This window comes from Pseudoliparis swirei, chromosome 12, assembly GCF_029220125.1.
Source record: "Pseudoliparis swirei isolate HS2019 ecotype Mariana Trench chromosome 12, NWPU_hadal_v1, whole genome shotgun sequence".
NCBI lineage: Eukaryota > Metazoa > Chordata > Actinopteri > Perciformes > Liparidae > Pseudoliparis > Pseudoliparis swirei.
This window is the reverse complement of record NC_079399.1, coordinates 1,492,937-1,517,737: the sequence shown is the minus strand read 5'-3', so window position 1 is coordinate 1,517,737 and position 24,801 is coordinate 1,492,937. Positions and strand designations below refer to the sequence as shown.

Sequence of the window (24,801 nt, the reverse complement as noted above, 5' to 3'; positions counted from 1 at the left end):
ACTCAGCAGTTATTTAGCAGTTTTCTTCCATATGGAACATTAATACATCTTCATCCTAAACAGAATGTTTAACCCTCCTGTTACCTTTCGGGTCAATTTGACCCCATTCAATGTTTAATGTCGGTGTTCTTTGGGGTCAATTTGACCCCAGGCTGTTTTTCACTGTGTCAAACATATAAGAAATATCAACTTTTTTAGTTATTTAAAGGGCTATTTAGGTAGTCAACAAACAAACATAAAGTACCTCACACTTAAACTTGGGAAGCAATATTAATTCTAATAATTTTCTGGAGGTTTTAATTGCTGGGGTCAAATTGACCCCGAGGGTAAAATATGTTAGTAAATGTAAAGGTAACAGGAGGTTAAACAGAACATGTTTCTCTTGTTTGTCAACCATTAACTCCACCATGATACAATCTAAAGGCCTCTAGTCTTCCTCTAGCAGCTGCTGAGGCAAACTGACTGTGTGGGTTTTCTTCATGAACTGGGCCGTGATGAAAGGGACGGCGGGGACACCGCTGCAAAGCTGAAACCTCACCGGCCCGGACAGGTGGACAGATTGACAAGTGACTTTTGTTTTGCTCGGTCCCGATGCGCGCGCACGGAGCTCTGTGGCGCCAGACGGAGATCGATAAGTGTTAACGCAACGCGAAGAGACAGAAATGACATGCTGCTGTGGAGATACGATCAACAACAGACGTTTAGTTTAATAAAAGAACAAAGACGTGCTATAGAGAACATGTCAGGGGGCGGGCCAATCTTTTTAATGTCATTGATCTACCGACACTACGCCGCGATCGACTGGCAGGTCGCGATCGACGTGTTGAGACCCTGATCTACAGGAAGTAGAAGTCGTAACAAGGTTTCCGGAGGTGAACCTGCGGAAGGATCATTACCGATGAACAGACCGTCTGCATGAGAGCGGACAGAGTTCAGATTGAAGTGGTGGATTGGAAGCTCATTTTGCAAGTGACTTTTTCGTCCCGACGACCAACAACAGACGGATTGGAAGCTCATTCTGCGCATGCGTTAAATGCGTTAAAAAAAAAAAACTAGTTAAACCTGTAATTAAATTAACTGAGTTAACGCGTTATTTTTCACAGCACTAATATATATATATGTATACATCTATATATACATATATATATATATGTATATATATATACATATATATATGTATACATCTATATATATACATACTGTATATATATGTATACATATATATATACATATATATATGTATACATCTATATATATACATACTGTATATATATGTATACATATATATATGTATACATCTATATATATACATATATATACAGGACTGTCTCAGAAAATTAGAATATTGTGATAAAGTTCTTTATTTTCTGTAATGCAATTAAAAAAACAAAAATGTCATGCATTCTGGATTCATTACAAATCAACTGAAATATTGCAAGCCTTTTATTCTTTTAATATTGCTGATTATGGCTTACAGCTTAAGAAAACTCAAATATCCTATCTCTAAATATTAGAATATCATGAAAAAGTATACTAGTAGGGTATTAAACAAATCTCTTGAATCGTCTAATTAACTCGAAACACCTGGAAACACATTTTCAAATGTTTGATTTTGTTTTGCTGTTATAAATCTTTTTTTTACTTGGTCTGAGGAAATATTCAAATTTTATGAGATAGGATTTTAGAGTTTTCTTAAGCTGTAAGCCATAATCATTATAGAAAATAAAGAACTTTATCACAATATTCTAATTTTCTGAGACAGTCCTGTATGTATATATATGTATATATATGTATACATATATATTAGGGCTGTCAGCGTTAACGCGTTAATCTATGCGATTAATGTGGCCGCGTTAACGCACTAAAATATTTTAACGCAATTAACGCAACTTTTTTATTTTTTTAATATACTTTATTAATCCACAAGGGGAAATTAGTTCTCTGCATTTAACCCATCCTTAGTTATTAAGGAGCAGTGGGCTGCAGTGATGCGCCCGGGAAGCAACTGGGGGTTCAGTGCCTTGCTCAAGGACACTTCCACTTGCTTCCGGTGTTCGTTGAAGTTTTTACACTCAAACCGAGTGTCAAGCCGCGGCAGTACGGTTTGACACTGTTTCCGTTTTTAAAACAATTATTTCTCCGTGAAAATAAGGAGCAGGAATCAGTTTAACTCGTGGATGAATCAGTCGGGTTTCCTCCTCCTCTCCTTCCTCCCGTCTCCCCCTCTGACACACAGAGGAACGGAGGGGCGACGTGTCGGGAGACGCGGCGCGGAAAGAACTCGTCACACGAAACCTTCACCGTGATTGGTCAATCCGTTTGTCTGTCAACATTTTGGGGAAAAAATAACCAATGAGAGGAGAGGAGAGAGGAGAGAGGAGAGAGGAGGAGAGGAGAGAGGAGAGAGGAGAGAGGAGAGAGGGAGAGAGGAGAGGAGGAGAGGAGAGGAGAGGAGGAGAGGAGAGAGGAGAGGAGAGAGGGAGGAGAAAGAGGAGAGAGAGAGGAGAGAGAGAGAGAGAGAGGGAGGAGGAGAGGAGAGAGGGAGAGAGGAGAGAGAGGAGAGAGGAGGAGAGAGAGGAGAGAGAGAGGAGAGAGAGGAGAGAGAGGAGAGAGAGAGGAGAGAGAGAGGAGAGGAGAGGAGGAGAGGAGAGAGGAGAGGAGAGGAGAGGAGAGAGAGGAGAGGAGAGGAGAGAGGAGAGGAGAGAGGAGGAGAGAGAGGAGGAGAGAGAGGAGAGAGGAGAGGAGAGGAGAGAGGAGAGAGAGAGGAGAGAGAGGAGAGAGGAGAGAGAGGAGGAGAGAGGAGAGAGGAGAGGAGAGAGGAGAGAAGAGGAGAGAGGAGAGGAGAGGAGAGGAGGAGAGAGAGGAGGAGAGAGGAGAGAGAGGAGGAGAGGAGAGGAGGAGGAGAGGAGAGGGGAGAGGAGAGAGGAGAGAGAGGAGAGAGGAGAGGAGAGAGAGAGAGGAGAGGAGAGGAGGAGAGGAGAGAGAGAGGGAGAGGAGAGGAGGAGAGGAGGAGAGGGAGAGAGAGGAGAGAGGAGTGGAGAGAGGAGAGGAGGAGAGGAGAGGAGAGAGAGAGGAGAGAGAGGAGGAGAGAGAGAGAGAGGAGAGGAGGAGAGGAGAGAGAGAGGAGAGGAGAGAGGAGAGAGAGGAGAGGAGAGAGAGAGAGAGGAGAGAGAGGAGAGAGAGAGAGAGAGGAGGAGAGGGAGAGGAGGAGAGAGAGAGAGGGAGGAGAGGAGAGGAGGAGGAGAGGAGAGGAGAGGAGAGAGGAGAGAGGAGAGAGGAGAGGAGGAGAGAGAGAGGAGAGGAGAGAGAGGAGAGGAGGAGAGGAGAGAGGAGAGGAGAGAAGAGAGGAGAGGAGAGAAGAGAGGAGAGAGGAGAGGGAGAGAGAGGAGAGAGCAGAGGAGAGAGGACAGCTGCTGGCCCCGCCCCTCTGTGAGTGACAGCTGCTGGCCCCGCCCGTCTCTTCCAGAGCCTCTGGGCGGCGTGAAGAACCTGCAGGTCACCGACCCCTCCACCAACTCGCTCCGGGTCCGCTGGGAGCCGGCCGAGGGCGACGTCCGGCAGTACCGGATCCTCTACGCCCCCGTGGGGGGCGGAGCCGAGAGCACGGTGGGTCACGCATACTAATGAGCGTAGCCTCAAACGCAAGTTACGTATGTAACTATGGTTCTATGAATCATGTCACTTTTTACCAGACAACAAATAATAACACATTACATAACAGCACAACAACAACCAACTACACAACAATCAGACAAGGAAAAAACATATAAATCACCATAGATCACCATATATCACCATAAATCACCAGAAACCATCATAAATCATCGTAAATCCCCATAGATCACCATAAATCATCATAAATCCCCATAGATCACCATAAATCATCATAAATCACCATAAATCATCATAAATCCCCATAGATCACCATAAATCATCATAAATCCCCATAGATCACCATAAATCATCATAAATCCCCATAGATCACCATAAATCATCATAAATCACCATAAATCATCATAAATCCCCATAGATCACCATAAATCATCATAAATCCCCATAGATCACCATAAATCATCATAAATCACCCCCATCATCCTCCTCCTTAGTGAAGCTACTATAATAATTGTATTTATATCATTCCAACCTTTATGTTCCTCCAGGCTACTTGTGGAATGTGAATGTTTATTCTCTTCTGGATTCCTTTAAGGTCATAAACTGTTTCTTTGGAATCCTCGTTGTTCGTTTAAACATCTTATCACTTGTTATACGATGTTATTTGATTTCACATCATGTAAATTGGGTTCAAAGTCCTGGACACCCATTGGTCACAGTGTGTATGACCCCTGCGTGACCTCTGACCTCCAGACTCAGGTGTCCGGGATGTCCACCAACGCCGTGCTGAGAGAGCTGCGGCCCGACACCCAGTACACCGTGACCCTGGTGCCCGTGTACGCCGAGCTGGAGGGCCGGCGCAGCTCGGAGGACGGGAAGACCAGTGAGTCGCCCGGAGGCGGAGAGGCGGCAGGGCTCAGCGTGCGGCTGATTGACACTCGCTGACCTCTGACCTCCAGCAGCTGTTTGAGGTACCTGTGGTTGTGCGTTGACAGAGGCTCTGGGCGGCGTGAAGAACCTGGAGGTCAGCGACCCCTCCACCAGCTCACTCAGGGTGCGCTGGGAGCCGGCCGAGGGAAACGTCCGCCAGTACCGCCTCTTCTACGTCCCGACAGCAGGGGGCGCCGAGGACATGGTGAGGACAGAGGACACGAGGAGGACAGAGGACACTAAGATGAGGACAGAGGACACGAGGACCACAGAGGACACTAAGATGAGGACAGAGGACACTAAGATGAGGACAGAGGACACGAGGAACACAGAGGACACTAAGATGAGGACAGAGGACACGAGGAGGACAGAGGACACTAAGATGAGGACAGAGGACACGAGGAGGACAGAGGACACTAAGATGAGGACAGAGGACACGAGGACCACAGAGGACACTAAGATGAGGACAGAGGACACTAAGATGAGGACAGAGGACCACAGAGGACACTAAGATGAGGACAGAGGACACTAAGATGAGGACAGAGGACACGAGGAGGACAGAGGACACTAAGATGAGGACAGAGGACACGAGGAGGACAGAGGACACTAAGATGAGGACAGAGGACACGAGGAGGACAGAGGACACTAAGATGAGGACAGAGGACACAAGGAGGACAGAGGACCACAGAGGACACTAAGATGAGGACAGAGGACACTAAGATGAGGACAGAGGACACGAGGAGGACAGAGGACACTAAGATGAGGACAGAGGACACGAGGACCACAGAGGACACTAAGATGAGGACAGAGGACACAAGGAGGACAGAGGACACTAAGATGAGGACAGAGGACACGAGGACCACAGAGGACACTAAGATGAGGACAGAGGACACTAAGATGAGGACAGAGGACACGAGGAGGACAGAGGACACTAAGATGAGGACAGAGGACACGAGGAGGACAGAGGACACGAGGAACACAGGACACTAAGATGAGGACAGAGGACACTAAGATGAGGACAGAGGACCACAGAGGACACTAAGATGAGGACAGAGGACACGAGGAGGACAGAGGACACTAAGATGAGGACAGAGGACACGAGGAGGACAGAGGACCACAGAGGACACTAAGATGAGGACAGAGGACACGAGGAGGACAGAGGACCACAGAGGACACTAAGATGAGGACAGAGGACACTAAGATGAGGACAGAGGACACGAGGAGGACAGAGGACACTAAGATGAGGACAGAGGACACGAGGAACACAGAGGACACTAAGATGAGGACAGAGGACACTAAGATGAGGACAGAGGACACGAGGAGGACAGAGGACACTAAGATGAGGACAGAGGACACAAGGAGGACAGAGGACACGAGGACCACAGAGGACACTAAGATGAGGACAGAGGACACGATGAGGACAGAGGACACTAAGATGAGGACAGAGGACACGATGAGGACAGAGGAAACGATAAGGACAGAGGACACTAAGATGATGACAGAGGACACTAAGATGATAACAGAGGACACTAAGATGAGGACAGAGGACACTAAGATGATAACAGAGGACACTAAGATGATAACAGAGGACACTAAGATGAGGACAGAGGACACTAAGATGAGGACAGAGGACACGAGGACCACAGGACACTAAGATGAGGACAGAGGACACTAAGATGAGGACAGAGGACACTAAGATGAGGACAGAGGACACGAGGACCACAGAGGACACTAAGATGAGGACAGAGGACACTAAGATGAGGACAGAGGACACTAAGATGAGGACAGAGGACACAATGAGGACAGAGGACACGATGAGGACAGAGGACACGATGAGGACAGAGGACACTAAGATGAGGACAGAGGACACTAAGATGAGGACAGAGGACACAATGAGGACAGAGGAAACGATGAGGACACTAAGATAATAACAAAGGACACTAAGATAAGAACAAAGGACACTAAGATAAGGAGGACCTAGGAGGTGAGAACATAGGACCTAGGAGGTGAGAACATAGGTCCTAGGAGGTGAGAACATAGGTCCTAGGAGGTGAGAACATATGCCCTAGGAGGTGAGAAGACAGGCCTAGGAGGTGAGAACACAGGCCTAGGAGGTGAGAACATAGGTCCTAGGAGGTGAGAACATAGGTCCTAGGAGGTGAGAACATAGGACCTAGGAGGTGAGAACATAGGTCCTAGGAGGTGAGAACATAGGTCCTAGGAGGTGAGAACATAGGTCCTAGGAGGTGAGAACATATGCCCTAGGAGGTGAGAAGACAGGCCTAGGAGGTGAGAACACAGGCCTAGGAGGTGAGAACATAGGGCCTAGGAGGTGAGAACACAGGCCTAGGAGGTGAGAACATAGGCCCCGAACATAGGCCTAGGAGGTGAGAACAAAGGCCTAGGAGGTGAGAACATAGGCTCTAGGAGGTGAGAACATAGGGCCTAGGAGGTGAGAACATAGGGCCTAGGAGGTGAGAACATAGGTCCTAGGAGGTGAGAACATAGGACCTAGGAGGTGAGAACATAGGTCCTAGGAGGTGAGAACATAGGTCCTAGGAGGTGAGAACATATGCCCTAGGAGGTGAGAAGACAGGCCTAGGAGGTGAGAAGACAGGCCTAGGAGGTGAGAACACAGGCCTAGGAGGTGAGAACATAGGGCCTAGGAGGTGAGAACATAGGCCCTAGGAGGTGAGAACATAGGCCTAGGAGGTGAGAACAAAGGCCTAGGAGGTGAGAACATAGGCCCTAGGAGGTGAGAACATAGGGCCTAGGAGGTGAGAACACAGGCCTAGGAGGTGAGAACACAGGCCCTAGGAGGTGAGAACACAGGCCTAGGAGGTGAGAACACAGGCCCTAGGAGGTGAGAACACAGGCCTAGGAGGTGAGAACACAGGCCTAGGAGGTGTGCTCCTCTCACCCTGTCTCCTGTGAGCAGGAGCAGGTGTCGGGCGGCTCCACCAGCAGCGTCCTGAGGAGCCTGCTGTCGGACACGGCCTACACCGTGACCGTGGTGCCGGTGTACCCCGAGGGAGAAGGCCAGCGGCAGTCTGACCACGGAAAGACACGTAAGTCCTCCGCCCTCATGTGGCCTTCAAGACCTCCTTCAAATGTGGGACAAACATGTGGACTTATGAATTATTCTCATTTAAGTTAGAAGTGAACTAAAAGTTCACTGGACACGTGACTCAACCAACGACCGACCAACCTACTAACCTACTGAACTACTGATCGACCGAGCAACCAACCAACCGACCGACCAACTGACCAAACCAACGAGCGACCAACCTACCCACCGACCAACCGACCAAATGACCGAGCGACCAAACAACCAACCGACCGACCAACCTACCAACCCACCGAGCGACCAAACGACCAACCTACGAAACGACCAACCGACCAACCCACCGAGCGACCAAACGACCAACCTACCAACCGACCGACCAAATGACCGAGCGACCAAACAACCAACCCACCGAGCGACCAAATGACCAACCGACCAAATGACCGACCAAACAACCGACCGACCAACCTACCAACCCACCAAACGACCAACATACCAACCGACCAAACAACCAACCGACCGACCAACCGACCAAATGACCGACCGACCAAACAACCAAATGACCAACCGACCGACCAACCCACCGAGCGACCAAACGACCAACCGACCAAATGACCGACCGACCAAACAACCAACCTACCAACCGACCGAGCGACCAACTGACCAAACGATCAAACGACCAAACGACCAACCGACCAAACGACCGACCGACCCGTGTGGTCATACAATACGAGGGAGAAGCTTTGGTCCAGTTTAAATCTGCGCGATGCGTCTACACTCTGAGCACCAAGGAAGGAGACGTCTAGGAGACATCTAGGAGACGTCTGGGAGACATCTGGGAGACATCTAGGAGACGTCTGGGAGACATCTAGGAGACGTCAAGGAGACATCTGGGAGACATCTAGGAGACGTCTGGGAGACATCTAGGCGACATCTAGGAGACATCTAGGAGGGATTCAGAGGGTTGTGCATGGACCCGGAGCTGAGCTCCTCTCCTCAGGGTTGTGTTCCTCCATGGAGGCTCCTGCTGGGAGCCAGAGGCTCCTGCCTCCTCCTCCTCCTCCTCCTCCTCCTCCTCCTCCACAGACACTACAGAGAGCAGTGCTCCTCACTGAGCTGCTCTGCAGCTTCTTCAGAGAATCTGAAGTGAAGCCCTAATCCGTCTTGAGGTCGGCTCTCTCTCTGTTTAGCACTGAAGGAATGTCATCACATGTGGTTGAGTCCTCAAACCGGAGCCCCCCGGAGTCCTCTGGGAGTGAAAGAGTGAGTCCTCGCCTTCTCGTTCTCCTGACCCCTGTGACCTCTGTGACCTCTGTGACCCCTGCAGTCCCGCGGACGCCGCCCAGGAGCATCCAGGTGTACAACCCCAGCACCAACGGCCTGAACGTGCGCTGGGAGCCGGCCTCGGGCCGGGTGCAGCAGTACCGGGTGGCGTACTCGTCTCTGGGCAGAGCCAGCCCCACCGAGTCGGTGAGTACCCCCCCCCCCCCGGGTCACCGTTAGCTGGTCATCATGTTTTAAAGGGCCGGCGCGTACGTGCTTCCAGTTGTGGGATCTCAACCACGTCATCGCACGGGAACCAGAGGCTCTAGATCCCCCCCCCCCCAGATATTTAGCTCCAGCCCAAACAAGAGCAGCTCTGGGAGAAGGAGCACTGGAGGTCAACCAGCAGATGCCGTGTTCCTGAAGCGAGGACGAGCGGCGCCGCGTTGATCCCGGTGGCGAGCGGCGAGCGCTCCGTCCAGCCGCGTCCCCGTCAGACTGTTTACCGCCGTCCACTCAGTCTGACGGGGTGTTAGTGCTCCCAGAGCAGTGACATCATCATGTACACGAGCTGCCAGAGCAGGCCTCATTGGAGGAGGTGTGTGTGTGTGTGTGTGTGTGTGTGTGTGTGTGTGTGTGTGTGTGTGTGTGTGTGTGTGTGTGTGTGTGTGTGTGTGTGTGTGTGTGTGTGTGTGTGTGTGTGTGTGTGTGTGTGTGTGTGTGTGTCTGTGTGTGTGTGTGTGTCTGTGTGTGTGTGTATGTCTGTGTGTGTGTGTGTGTCTGTGTGTGTGTCTGTGTGTGTGTGTGTGTGTGTCTGTGTGTGTGTGTGTGTGTGTGTGTGTGTGTGTGTGTGTGTGTGTGTGTGATCCTCTGGTTGCTCCTCCTCACAGATCCTGGTTCCCGCTAACGTCCACAACGCCTTCCTGGACAACCTGGTCCCAGACACTCCGTACTCGGTCAGCGTGTCGGCTCTGTACGCCGACGAAGAGACGCCGCCGGTCAGGGACAGCGGCAGGACGCGTAAGAGCAGTGACCATGTGACCATGTGACCATGAGACCATGTGACCATGTGACCATGTGACCATGAGACCATGTGACCATGTGACCACGAGACCATGTGACCACGAGACCATGTGACCACGTGACCATGTGACCACGTGACCATGTGACCACGAGACCATGTGACCACGAGACCATGTGACCACGTGACCATGTGACCATGTGACCACGTGACCATGTGACCATGTGACCACGTGACCATGTGACCATGTGACCACGAGACCATGTGACCACGTGACCATGTGACCACGAGACCATGTGACCACGTGACCATGTGACCACGTGACCACGTGACCATGTGACCATGTGACCATGTGACCATGTGACCATGTGACCATGTGACCATGTGACCACGTGACCATGTGACCATGTGACCATGTGACCACGTGACCATGTGACCACGTGACCACGTGACCTTGTGACCTTGTGACCATGTGACCATGTGACCACGAGACCATGTGACAACGTGACCATGTGACCATGTGACCACGAGACCATGTGACCACGAGACCATGTGACCACGTGACCATGTGACCATGTGACCACGTGACCTTGTGACCATGTGACCACGAGACCATGTGACCATGTGACCACCTGACCACGAGACCACGTGACCACGAGACCATGTGACCACGAGACCATGTGACCACGTGACCATGTGACCACGAGACCATGTGACCACGAGACCATGTGACCTTGTGACCATGTGACCACGAGACCATGTGACCATGTGACCACGAGACCTTGTGACCACGAGACCATGTGACCATGTGACCACGAGACCACGTGACCACGTGACCACGTGACCTTGTGACCTCTGCATGCTTCAGACAGCTCACGGGGTCGTGGTGTTTACGCAGCGCCTCTAAACGAATGACGTCACCGTTCAGTCCGATCCCGATGATGACGTCATAAAACAAACGATGCTGCTGTTTGTTGACCTGCTAAAGTAAATCATGTCGCTTTGATAAACCATGACATCATCGTCCCGTTAGCATGAGCCGCTAGCTCGCTACGGCCGACCTGAAAGAAGCAGAACATCAAGACCCCGGAGCGGTTCTGGTTCTGGAGGTCCGGTGGGCGGTTCCTCACGCCGTGTGTTTGTGCCACAGTGCCGCGCGCCGGCCCCCGGAACATGCGCGTGTTCGACGCCACCACCAGCACCCTGACCATCGGCTGGGACCACGCCGAGGGGCCCGTGAGGCAGTACCGGGTCACCTACGCCCCCCTGACCGGGGACCCCATCACCCAGTTCGTGAGTACTCGCCCCCGGGTCATCGACCCGCCCGCTTCAAACAGGAAGTGAGAACAGCCGAGAGGCCGAGAACTCGTGAGCTCTGGCTCCGCCGCCAGCGTGAAGATGTTTCAGCGGTGAAGGGTTATGAGTCACCGGCTCGGCGAAACACGTCAGTGAGGCCCGGACCAGCTGGGCTGCCCCTCGTTAGCGGAGCACCTGCTGCGATGAGTCAGCACATCTGTTGCTAACGGAGGAGCGCTGTGCTCCAGTCGTTCCCTCTAAAGGGAACCGGTTCAGACCAGTTAGCGTCTGACGGACGAGACGTTGGGTGTTAGAAGCTCAACGTTCCCAAAGGGTCAAAGTTCACTGATGATCGACAAACACTTGGATTTAAATTTGTAATTGAGAACTTGATGGTTGTCAAACGGCATTTTGAGAAATTGCCGACCCATTCTGGACCTTTTTGCAAACAGCCATGACCTCTGACCTCTGTTGGTTTCTTGGTCCTCAGACGGTGGTTCCAGGAAACAGAAACAACGCCATGCTGCAGAGCCTGCTGCCCGACACCCCGTACAACATCACGGTGGAGGCCGTCTACGCCGAGGGGCCCGGGGGGGTCCTCAACGGAAACGGGCGCACAGGTGAGGCCGCCGCACCTCCACCACCCAGATGTCTTTAGGGACAACCAGAGGAGCCCCCTGGTGGTCAGGAGAGAGAAGGCAGCTTTAACACATGAAACATAGACTTCTATACAACCAGAGGAGCCCCCTGGTGGTCAGGAGAGAGAATGCAGCTTTAACACATGAAGCATAGACTTCTATACAACCAGAGGAGTCGCCCCCTGGTGGTCAGTAGAGAGAATGCAGCTTTAAGACATGAAGCATAGACTTCTATACAACCAGAGGAGTCGCCCCCTCGTGGTCATGAGAGAGAATGCAGCTTTAACACATGGAGCATAGACTTCTATTCAACCAGAGGAGTCGCCCCCTGGTGGTCAGTAGAGAGAATGCAGCTTTAACACATGAAGCATAGACTTCTATACAACCAGAGGACTCGCCCCCTGGTGGTCAGGAGAGAGAATGCAGCTTTAACACATGAAGCATAGACTTCTATACAACCAGAGGAGCCCCCTGGTGGTCAGGAGAGAGAATGCAGCTTTAACACATGAAGCATAGACTTCTATACAACCAGAGGAGTCACCCCCTGGTGGTCAGTAGAGAGAATGCAGCTTTAAGACATGAAGCATAGACTTCTATACAACCAGAGGAGTCACCCCCTCGTGGTCATGAGAGAGAATGCAGCTTTAACACATGGAGCATAGACTTCTATTCAACCAGAGGAGTCGCCCCCTGGTGGTCAGTAGAGAGAATGCAGCTTTAACACATGAAGCATAGACTTCTATACAACCAGAGGACTCGCCCCCTGGTGGTCAGGAGAGAGAATGCAGCTTTAACACATGAAGCATAGACTTCTATACAACCAGAGGAGCCCCCTGGTGGTCAGGAGAGAGAATGCAGCTTTAACACATGAAACATAGACTTCTATACAACCAGAGGAGCCCCTTGGTGGTCAGGAGAGAGAATGCAGCTTTAACACATGAAGCATAGACTCCTATACAACCAGAGGAGCCCCCTGGTGGTCAGGAGGGAGAATGCAGCTTTAACACATGAAGCATAGACTTCTATACAACCAGAGGAGTCGCCCCCTGGTGGTCAGGAGAGAGAATGCAGCTTTAACACATGAAGCATAGACTTCTATACAACCAGAGCAGCCCCCTGGTGGTCAGGAGGGAGAATGCAGTTTTAACACATGAGGCATAGACTTCTATACAACCAGAGGAGTCGCCCCCTGGTGGTCAGGAGAGAGAATGCAGCTTTAACACATGAAGCATAGACTTCTATACAACCAGAGGAGCCCCCTGGTGGTCAGGAGAGAATGCAGCTTTAACACATGAAGCATAGACTTCTATACAACCAGAGGAGTCGCCCCCTCGTGGTCATGAGAGAGAATGCAGCTTTAACATATGGAGCATAGACTTCTATACAACCAGAGGAGTCGCCCCCTGGTGGTCAGTATAGATAATGCAGCTTTAACACATGAAGCATAGACTTCTATACAACCAGAGGAGTCGCCCCCTGGTGGTCAGGAGAGAGAATGCAGCTTTAACACATGAAGCATAGACTTCTATACAACCAGAGGAGCCCCCTGGTGGTCAGGAGAGAGAATGCAGCTTTAACACATGAAGCATAGACTTCTATACAACCAGAGGAGTCGCCCCCTCGTGGTCATGAGAGAGAATGCAGCTTTAACACATGGAGCATAGACTTCTATACAACCAGAGGAGTCGCCCCCTGGTGGTCAGTAGAGAGAATGCAGCTTTAACACATGAAGCATAGACTTCTATACAACCAGAGGAGTCGCCCCCTGGTGGTCAGGAGAGAGAATGCAGCTTTAACACATGAAGCATAGACTCCTATACAACCAGAGGAGCCCCCTGGTGGTCTGGAGAGAGAATGCAGCTTTAACACATGAAGCATAGACTTCTATACAACCAGAGGAGCCCCCTGGTGGTCAGGAGAGAGAACAGGAAGTTGCCGTCTGTTGTCAGATGAATTTTATAAAGTGTTCCTCATATTCTCTTCCCTAAAAACATTCTAGGTCATTTTAAAACTGTACAACATTTCCTAACAGCTGTTGTTGTTGTTGTTGTTGTCCGTCTCAGTGGGGATGCTGAGCCCCAGGAACCTCCGAGTCTCAGACGAGTGGTACACCAGGTTCAGGGTGGCCTGGGACCCGGTGGCTGCTCCGGTCCAGGGGTACCGGCTGGTCTACGCTCCTGCAGGTGAGCCCACAGGTCTACCTCGGCCCAGGTGGACTAGACCCTGGACCTCGAGTCCGTGGTGGGTTCAGGTCGTGGCGGGCCTCTCGTGTTCCGACCCTCCGGTTTGTCTTCCAGGCACCAACCAGCTCATGGACTTCTTCGTGGGCGACGTGACCTCGTACACGCTGCACAACCTGCTGCCCGGAACCACCTACGACCTCCAGGTGGCGGCCCAGTACGGAGGAGGCCTGAGCGCGGCGCTGGCCGGGGACGGCACCACGCGTACGTACCGGAGCTGGACAGACCACGGGACCCTCCACGGGTCATACATGATCATCTACTGACCAGAGACTGAAACTGGGTCAAAGTCAACGGGATTTTCACAAATGTTTACAACAATGTTCAAACCTGAGGGATGATTCCTCAGGTTTGAACATTGTTGTAAACATTTGTGAAAATTCAGTTGACTTCGTGTTGGAATGATAACATCTGAAAGCTTGAAGCTGAAATATAAAAAGAAAATGTCTGAAAATGTCTGAAAATAGCTGAAATATGAAACGAATAGCTGAATTATAAAGTTATAGCTAACAATTCTCTCAACATTTTAAAGGTGGAATGGTGTATTTAGATAAAGGTACGCCGACATTGTAAGCTTTTAAAGTTGAAAAAGTTTAAGCGGATTTGAAGCTTTGCTCCATAGGAAACCATTCATTATTTATTCCATAAAAACATTAATCATTTAAAAATGTGAAAAGATAAAAAATATCTGAAAATATACAATAAAAGTTGAAGGTTATGTCGACATTGAAAAAAATAAATGATTGAATTAACTGAAAGTATGAAGAGCTTAGAAGCTTTTAAAGTTGAAGACTTTCTCCATTGTGATCCCATTCAAATTAATAACCATAATATATTTATAATATGAACAGTTCAAGAGTTAGAAATATGAAAAGTCATAACAATCATGAGCCGAAGGAGTTGAATATTTTAATATTTGAACAGTTTCTGTAGCTTAATATACGAAGGAGGAGAAAGGGTCCAAAATACGAAAGAAAGAAATAGAAGAAGAAGTTTATTAAAGATTTGAAGAACAACAGTTGGACGGCTGAAGCATTCCAACTAAATATTAATGTTGTTCTTCTTGTTCTCAAAGGAAGGCCAGTTTTAGAGCTTCTCTCAGCAGCATAACTGTTTTCAGCTGCGCTCACATAAAAAAGGTTTAAGGGTTTTCTACCCCCCGCTAGTCATCTAAGGCGATAACACAATGTACCATCAGAACACTGGAGATGGGCCTCTATACACCTCTGTAAAGCGTTAGGGTTAACCCTAACTTTAACCCTCTACACACCTCTGTAGAGCGTTAGGGTTAACCCTAACTTTAACCCTCTAGACACCTCTGTAGAGACTTCATTAACACCAGAGAATAGTCATCTACATATTAACTATGTCGAGAGTTTATGATTCATTTAATGTTATCTTCATTGATAAAACAGTGCTTTTACTTTGAAAAATAAGGACATGTCTATGTGACTCGAGAACTTTGAACGGTCTTGTGGAACTCAACCACGAGGTCAACGAAGGCCTTCAATGGGCAAATGGTTGACCTTGACCTTGACCTAAACCAGTTGACCTCTGTCTCCTGAAGTGTCCCTTCCACGCGTCTGATTGGTTGAATGTCCGTCCTCCGCAGTGTACCTGAATGTGACCAACATCGAGACGTACGGCGCCGACCACGACAAGTTCTGCATCAAGTGGACCTCTCACAGGGCGGCCACGTCCTACCGCATCAAGCTCCGCCCCCTGGACCGTGAGTCTCCTCCCTCTTATTTCCCCACTAGGTTCAGTTCATCACCGTTAATGTGTCCACCTGGTGCTCTGGATTCATGTGTCCACCTGATGCTTTAGATTCATGTGTCCACCTGGTGCTCTGGATTCATGTGTCCACCTGGTGCTCTGGATTCATGTGTCCACCTGGTGCTCTGGATTCATGTGTCCACCTGATGCTCTGGATTCATGTGTCCACCTGGTGCTCTAGATTCATGTGTCCACCTGATGCTTTAGATTCATGTGTCCACCTGATGCTCTGGATTCATGTGTCCACCTGGTGCTCTGGATTCATGTGTCCACCTGGTGCTCTGGATTCATGTGTCCACCTGATGCTCTGGATTCATGTGTCCACCTGGTGCTCTGGATTCATGTGTCCACCTGATGCTTTAGATTCATGTGTCCACCTGATGCTCTAGATTCATGTCCACCTGATGCTCTAGATTCATGTGTCCACCTGATGCTCTGGATTCATGTGTCCACCTGGTGCTTTAGATTCATGTGTCCACCTGGTGCTCTAGATTCATGTGTCCACCTGATGCTTTAGATGCATGTGTCCACCTGATGCTTTAGATTCATGTGTCCACCTGATGCTCTAGATTCATGTGTCCACCTGATGCTCTGGATTCATGTGTCCACCTGATGCTTTAGATTCATGTGTCCACCTGATGCTCTGGATTCATGTGTCCACCTGGTGCTCTAGATTCATGTGTCCACCTGATGCTTTAGATTCATGTGTCCACCTGATGCTCTGGATTCATGTGTCCACCTGGTGCTCTGGATTCATGTGTCCACCTGGTGCTCTGGATTCATGTGTCCACCTGATGCTTTGGATTCATGTGTCCACCTGATGCTCTGGATTCATGTGTCCTCCTGGTGCTCTGGATTCATGTGTCCACCTGATGCTTTAGATTCATGTGTCCACCTGATGCTCTAGATTCATGTGTCCACCTGATGCTCTAGATTCATGTGTCCACCTGATGCTCTGGATTCATGTGTCCACCTGGTGCTTTAGATTCATGTGTCCACCTGGTGCTCTAGATTCATGTGTCCACCTGATGCTTTAGATTCATGTGTCCACCTGATGCTTTAGATTCATGTGTCCACCTGATGCTCTAGATTCATGTGTCCACCTGATGCTCTGGATTCATGTGTCCACCTGATGCTTTAGATTCATGTGTCCACCTGGTGCTCTGGATTCATGTGTCCACCTGGTGCTCTGGATTCATGTGTTCACCTGATACTTTAGATTCATGTGTCCACCTGATGCTCTGGATTCATGTGTCCACCTGATGCTCTGGATTCATGTGTCCACCTGGTGCTCTGGATTCATGTGTCCACCTGATGCTTTAGATTCATGTGTCCACCTGATGCTCTGGATTCATGTGTCCACCTGGTGCTTTAGATTCATGTGTCCACCTGGTGCTCTAGATTCATGTGTCCAACTGATGCTTTAGATTCATGTGTCCACCTGGTGCTCTGGATTCATGTGTCCACCTGATGCTCTAGATTCATGTGTCCACCTGATGCTTTAGATTCATGTGTCCACCTGGTGCTCTGGATTCATGTGTCCACCTGGTGCTTTAGATTCATGTGTCCACCTGGTGCTCTGGATTCATGTGTACACCTGATACTTTAGATTCATGTGTCCACCTGGTGCTTTAGATTCATGTGTCCACCTGGTGCTCTGGATTCATGTGTCCACCTGATGCTCTAGATTCATGTGTCCACCTGGTGCTCTAGATTCATGTGTCCACCTGGTGCTCTAGATTCATGTTTCCACCTGATGCTCTGGATTCATGTGTCCACCTGGTGCTCTGGATTCATGTGTCCGATTGATGCTTTAGATTCATGTGTCCACCTGATGCTCTGGATTCATGTGTTCACCTGGTGCTCTGGATTCATGTGTCCACCTGATGCTCTGGATTCACGTGTCCACTTGATGATCTGGATTCATGTGTCCACCTGATGCTCTGGATTCATGTGTCCACCTGGTGCTTGAGATTCATGTGTCCACCTGGTGCTCTAGATTCATGTGTCCACCTGATGCTCTGGATTCATGTGTCCACCTGATGCTCTGGATTCGTGTGTCCACCTGATGCTTGAGATTCATGTGTCCACCTGATGCTCTGGATTCATGTGTTCACCTGGTGCTCTGGATTCATGTGTCCACCTGATGCTCTGGATCCATGTGTCCACCTGGTGCTCTGGATTCATGTGTCCACCTGATGCTCTGGATTCATGTGTCCACCTGATGCTCTGGATTCATGTGTCCACCTGATGCTCTGGATCCATGTGTCCACCTGATGCTCTGGATTCATGTGTCCACCTGAAGAACCGGTAAAGAACCAGGGAAAGAACCGGCCCGTGGTTGCCTGTCCGTTTGGTCGTCATTCACAGAGCAAACAAAGAGCTGCTGGTGTGACCAGAGGACCAGAAGACCAGAGGACCAGAAGACCAGAGGACTAGAGGACCAGAGGACCAGAGGACCAGGACCCCCCCCCCCCCCCCCCCCGTCGCCGCTCTGCTCTCAACAAATCAGGCGGCTGGTTCCTGAGAGGAGAACGTGCCTTCAGGCTTGGTGCTCGCCGTGTTCCCAGAGCCTCGCGGTTCTCCCCGTTGACAGGAAGCTCCTCCCCCCCCCGTGACTCTGTGGTCTTTGGGCGCTCCGGCTGGCGGAGGCGTAAACAGGCGGCGTGTGTTTGTGCTGGAGGGCAGACGGGGACGCTCGGCGTCAACACTCCAGCTTTCCCGGAATCTACGTTTGCATTTTTCTGGTATTTATTATTGTTCCTCCGTTAGCAACAGAGCAACAAACACGGCGCTCTGCCGGAGGACGGCGTGTTCACGCAGAGTCAGACGACATGAGGGACGTCCTCGTGGAGGAGCTCGAAGAGTTTGGATCTGAATACACCTGCAGACACAGACAACATCTTTACATCTCCACACATATATATATACATATATAAATATATATAAACAAATATATATATTTATATATATTAATATATATATATATATAGATATGCATGTTTGAGTGATGAGAAATCCAAGAATTTATCTAAAAAATCGAAACGTATGATTCTGTAAAATAAAAGTAATTAGCTGAAAGTCTCATTTTGATCCGCCTGGTCCAGTTGGGTAGGTGCCCCCCCCCCCCCCCCACCGCGCTAGTCCATCAATGTGTCCATCAGGATGTGAAGCTCCTGCAGGAAATGACTCAAAGATTGTAAATGTTTGAGAGAAACATTATCTCAAAGCCAGAGGGAGTGAAGCGTCGCCTCGATGCAGGATCTCCGGTGGATATTCTGATGAAGGTGTTTACCTGGAGCGAGATGAGTAACATGACGCTCCTCTTCCTCCGCAGCCTCCAGCCAGGGTCAGCATGAGATCACCATCCCCGCCGGTCTTCCTCAGTACTGCTTCGACGGGCTGTCCCCGGACGCCCTGTACAACGCCACCGTCTTCGTCCAGACCCCCAACCTGGAGGGCCCGGGGGTCGGCGCCACGGAGAGGACGCGTGAGTCACACGCCATGGAGGCCATAGACACACATCATCATGATGTCATCACTGGGTTATGAACCATCAGCCTTAAAGGGACAGTACACAACAATGACATCATCTCTCCAACACGTGACATCACACAACAATGACATCATCTCTTTAACACGTGACATCACACAACAATGACATCATCTCTCCAACACGTGACATCACACAACAATGACATCATCTCTCCAACACGTGACATCACATAACAATGACATCATCTCATTAACACGTGACATCATATAACAATGACATCATCTCTCCAACACGTGACATCATATAACAATGACATCATCTCGTTAACACGTGACATCATATAACAATGACATCCTCTCGTTAACATGTGACATATAACAATGACATAATCTCGTTAACACGTGACATCATATAACAATGACATCATCTCTCCAACACGTGACATCACATAACAATGACATCATCTCTCCAACACGTGACATCACATAACAATGACATCATCTCTCCAACACGTGACATCACACAACAATGACATCATCTCTCCAACACGTGACATCACACAACAATGACATCATCTCTCCAACACGTGACATCACATAACAATGACATCATCTCGTTAACACGTGACATCACACAACAATGACATCATCTCTCCAACACGTGACATCACACAACAATGACATCATCTCGTTAACACGTGACATCATATAACTGACATCTCTCCAACACGTGACATCACATAACAATGACATCATCTCGTTAACACGTGACATCATATAACAATGACATCATCTCTTTAACACGTGACATCACATAACAATGACATCATCTCTCCAACACGTGACATCACATAACAATGACATCATCTCTCCAACACGTGACATCACATAACAATGACATCTCGTTAACACGTGACATCACATAACAATGACATCATCTCTCCAACACGTGACATCACATAACAATGACATCATCTCGTTAACACGTGACATCACACAACAATGACATCATCTCTCCAACATGTGACATCACACAACAATGACATCATCTCTTTAACACGTGACATCACACAACAATGACATCATCTCTCCAACACGTGACATCACACAACAATGACATCATCTCTCCAACACGTGACATCACACAACAATGACATCATCTCTCCAACACGTGACATCACATAACAATGACATCATCTCGTTAACACGTGACATCATATAACTGACATCTCTCCAACACGTGACATCACATAACAATGACATCATCTCGTTAACACGTGACATCATATAACTGACATCTCTCCAACACGTGACATCACATAACAATGACATCATCTCGTTAACACGTGACATCATATAACAATGACATCATCTCTTTAACACGTGACATCACATAACAATGACATCATCTCTCCAACACGTGACATCACATAACAATGACATCATCTCTCCAACACGTGACATTACACAACAATGACATCATCTCTCCAACACGTGACATCACATAACAATGACATCATCTCGTTAACACGTGACATCATATAACAATGACATCATCTCTCCAACATGTGACATCACATAACAATGACATCATCTCGTTAACACGTGACATCACATAACAATGACATCATCTCTCCAACATGTGGCATCACATAACAATGACATCATCTCTCCAATACGTGACATCACATAACAATGACATCTCTCCAACAGGTGACATCACATAACAATGACATCATCTCGTTAACACGTGACATCAGATAACAATGACATCATCTCTCCAACACGTGACATCACATAACAATGACATCATCTCATTAACACGTGACATCATATAACAATGACATCATCTCTCCAACACGTGACATCATATAACAATGACATCATCTCTCCAACACGTGACATCATATAACAATGACATCATCTCGTTAACACGTGACATCATATAACAATGACATCCTCTCGTTAACACGTGACATATAACAATGACATAATCTCGTTAACACGTGACATCATATAACAATGACATCATCTCTTTAACACGTGACATCACATAACAATGACATCATCTCTCCAACACGTGACATCACACAACAATGACATCATCTCTCCAACACGTGACATCACACAACAATGACATCATCTCTCCAACACGTGACATCACAAAACAATGACATTATCTCATTAACACGTGACATCATATAGCAATGACATCATCTCTCCAATACGTGACATCACACAACAATGACATCATCTCGTTAACACGTGACATATAACAATGACATCATCTCTCCAACACGTGACATCATATAACAATGACATCATCTCGTGAACACGTGACATCACACAACAATGACATCATCTCTCCAACACGTGACATCACATAGCAATGACATCATCTCTTTAACACGTGACATCACACAACAATGACATCATCTCTCCAACACGTGACATCACATAACAATGACATCATCTCGTTAACACGTGACATCACACAACAATGACATCATCTCTCCAACACGTGACATCACATAGCAATGACATCATCTCTTTAACACGTGACATCACACAACAATGACATCATCTCTCCAACACGTGACATCACACAACAATGACATCATCTCTCCAACACGTGACATCACATAACAATGACATCATCTCGTTAACACGTGACATCACACAACAATGACATCATCTCTCCAACACGTGACATCACACAACAATGACATCATCTCTCCAACACGTGACATCACACAACAATGACATCATCTCTCCAACACGTGACATCACATAACAATGACATCATCTCGTTAACACGTGACATCACACAACAATGACATCATCTCTTTAACACGTGACATCACATAGCAATGATATCATCTCTCCAACACAGTGGTCCCCAAACTACGGCCCGCGGGCCGAATCCGGCCCGCCTCCCCATTTGGACCGGCCCCCTGAACAATACCAGAGACGCGTTCCGATTCATTATTTTGTTCACCTGGCCCGCTGCCGTTGAGATTGCAGTGAGACGCGGAGAAAATGTGGAGTGGTGCTCTTCGCAATAAAACATCTTTGATGGGACGTGTCGCGTCTCGGCCAATCAGCGTTCAGATGTCCACAGCGTTTGGGAAGTTAGGTTAGCTTGAATGTTAGCCCGCTACATCTGCTGCTGTCACGCTGCACGGTGTAGCGATACGAACAAAGTACCCGTACGTTAAACACGATGTGATTTAGCATGTTTTTAAAAGAGCAGGTGAGCACACTCTCCCCCCCCCCCCCCCCCCCCCCGGCTGGCCCTCCAGCAGACAAGGGAAACGTTATGTGGCCCTCTCAGGAATAAGTTTGGGGACCCCTGCTCCAACACGTGACATCGCATAGCAATGACATCATCTCTTTAACACGTGACATCACATAACACTGACATCATCCCTGACATGGTTACTGTGTCGTCCTGTATTAACTCCCCCCCCCCCCCCTAGTGGTGAAGCCAACTCCGGTTCCGACGCGGCCCCCGACCCCGTCCCCGCCCCCCACCGTCCCCCCGGCGTGGGCAAGTAAGTGTCTCCGATTACCCAGAAGCCTTTGCTGTTAATTCCGCCGCCTGTCAGCAACGTGCTTCGGGGGCCCCATGGGGTCACATGGGGTCACATGGAGTCACATGGGGTCACATGGAGTCACATGGGGTCACATGGGGTCACATGGGGTCACATGGGGTCACATGGGGTCACATGGAGTCACATGGAGTCACATGGGGTCACATGGAGTCACATGGGGTCACATGGGGTCACATGGGGTCACATGGGGTCACATGGGGTCACATGGGGTCACATGGGGTCACATGGAGTCACATGGGGTCACATGGGGTCACATGGGGTCACATGGAGTCACATGGGGTCACATGGGGTCACATGGAGTCACATGGGGTCACATGGGGTCACATGGAGTCACATGGGGTCACATGGAGTCACATGGGGTCACATGGGGTCACATGGAGTCACATGGGGTCACATGGGGTCACATGGAGTCACATGGGGTCACATGAGGTCACATGGGGTCACATGGGGTCACATGGAGTCACATGGAGTCACATGGGGTCACATGGGGTCACATGGAGTCACATGGGGTCACATGGAGTCACATGGGGTCACATGGGGTCACATGGGGTCACATGGGGTCACATGGAGTCACATGGGGCCACATGGGGTCACATGGGGCCACATGAGGTCACATGAGGTCACATGGGGTCACATGGGGTCACATGGGGCCACATGGAGTCACATGGGGTCACATGGAGTCACATGGGGTCACATGGGGTCACATGGAGTCACATGGAGTCACATGGGGTCACATGGGGCCACATGGAGTCACATGGGGTCACATGAGGTCACATGGAGTCACATGGGGTCACATGGAGTCACATGGGGTCACATGGAGTCACATGGGGTCACATGGAGTCACATGGGGTCACATGGGGTCACATGGGAGTCACATGGGTCACATGGGGTCACATGAGGTCACATGGAGTCACATGGGGTCACATGGAGTCACATGGGGCCACATGGAGTCACATGGGGTCACATGGAGTCACATGGAGTCACATGGGGTCACATGGGGTCACATGAGGTCACATGGAGTCACATGGGGTCACATGGAGTCACATGGAGTCACATGGGGTCACATGGGCTCACATGAGGTCACATGGAGTCACATGGGGTCACATGGGGCCACATGGAGTCACATGGAGTCACATGGGGTCACATGGGGCCACATGGAGTCACATGGGGCCACATGGAGTCACATGGGGTCACATGGAGTCACATGGGGTCACATGGAGTCACATGGGGTCACTATCAACCACTGTATTTGTCGTTGTTAATGCTCCTTCTCCTCTTCCTCTTTCTCCTCTTCCTCCTCCTCCTCCTCCTCTTCCTCCTCCTCCTCCCCCCCTCCAGTCTGCAAAGGAGCCAAAGCCGACGTGGTGTTCCTCATCGACGGCTCGTGGAGCATCGGCGAGGACAGCTTCACCAAGGTCGTTCACTTCGTCGCCGACATGATCGCCGCCTTCGACGTGGTCGGACCCTCTGGGATGCAGGTGGGTTTATTCACAGGCTCACCTGTCATGTGACCTCTGTGTGACCTCTGTCATGTGACCTATATGTGACCTCTATGTGACCTATACATGACCTCCATGTAACCTCTCTGTGACCTATATGTGACCTCTCTGTGACCTCCCTGTGACCTCTCTGTGTGACCTATATGTGACCTCTGTGTGACCTCCCTGTGACCTCTCTTTGTGACCTCCCTGTGACCTCTCTGTATGACCTATATGTGACCTCTGTGTGACCTCCCTGTGACCTCTGTATGACCTATATGTGACCTCTGTGTGACCTCCCTGTGACCTCTCTGTGTGACCTCTGTGTGACCTCCCTGTGACCTCTCTTTGTGACCTCCCTGTGACCTCTCTGT

At 49.4% G+C, this 24,801-nt stretch overlaps 1 protein-coding gene across 1 annotated transcript in view; it reads left to right on the top strand.

Moving 5' to 3' along the window:
- The window catches only part of col12a1b (collagen, type XII, alpha 1b), a 106,938-nt gene that overhangs the window by 56,813 nt on the left and 25,324 nt on the right, over window positions 1-24,801 (top strand). The window contains 14 exon segments of the mRNA XM_056428878.1: window positions 3,467-3,606; window positions 4,366-4,495; window positions 4,608-4,747; window positions 7,481-7,610; window positions 8,934-9,076; window positions 9,760-9,889; window positions 11,041-11,183; window positions 11,677-11,806; window positions 13,888-14,007; window positions 14,122-14,268; window positions 15,677-15,793; window positions 19,178-19,330; window positions 22,815-22,889; window positions 24,288-24,427. Of these exon segments, the coding sequence (XP_056284853.1) occupies window positions 3,467-3,606; window positions 4,366-4,495; window positions 4,608-4,747; window positions 7,481-7,610; window positions 8,934-9,076; window positions 9,760-9,889; window positions 11,041-11,183; window positions 11,677-11,806; window positions 13,888-14,007; window positions 14,122-14,268; window positions 15,677-15,793; window positions 19,178-19,330; window positions 22,815-22,889; window positions 24,288-24,427 (1,838 nt within the window).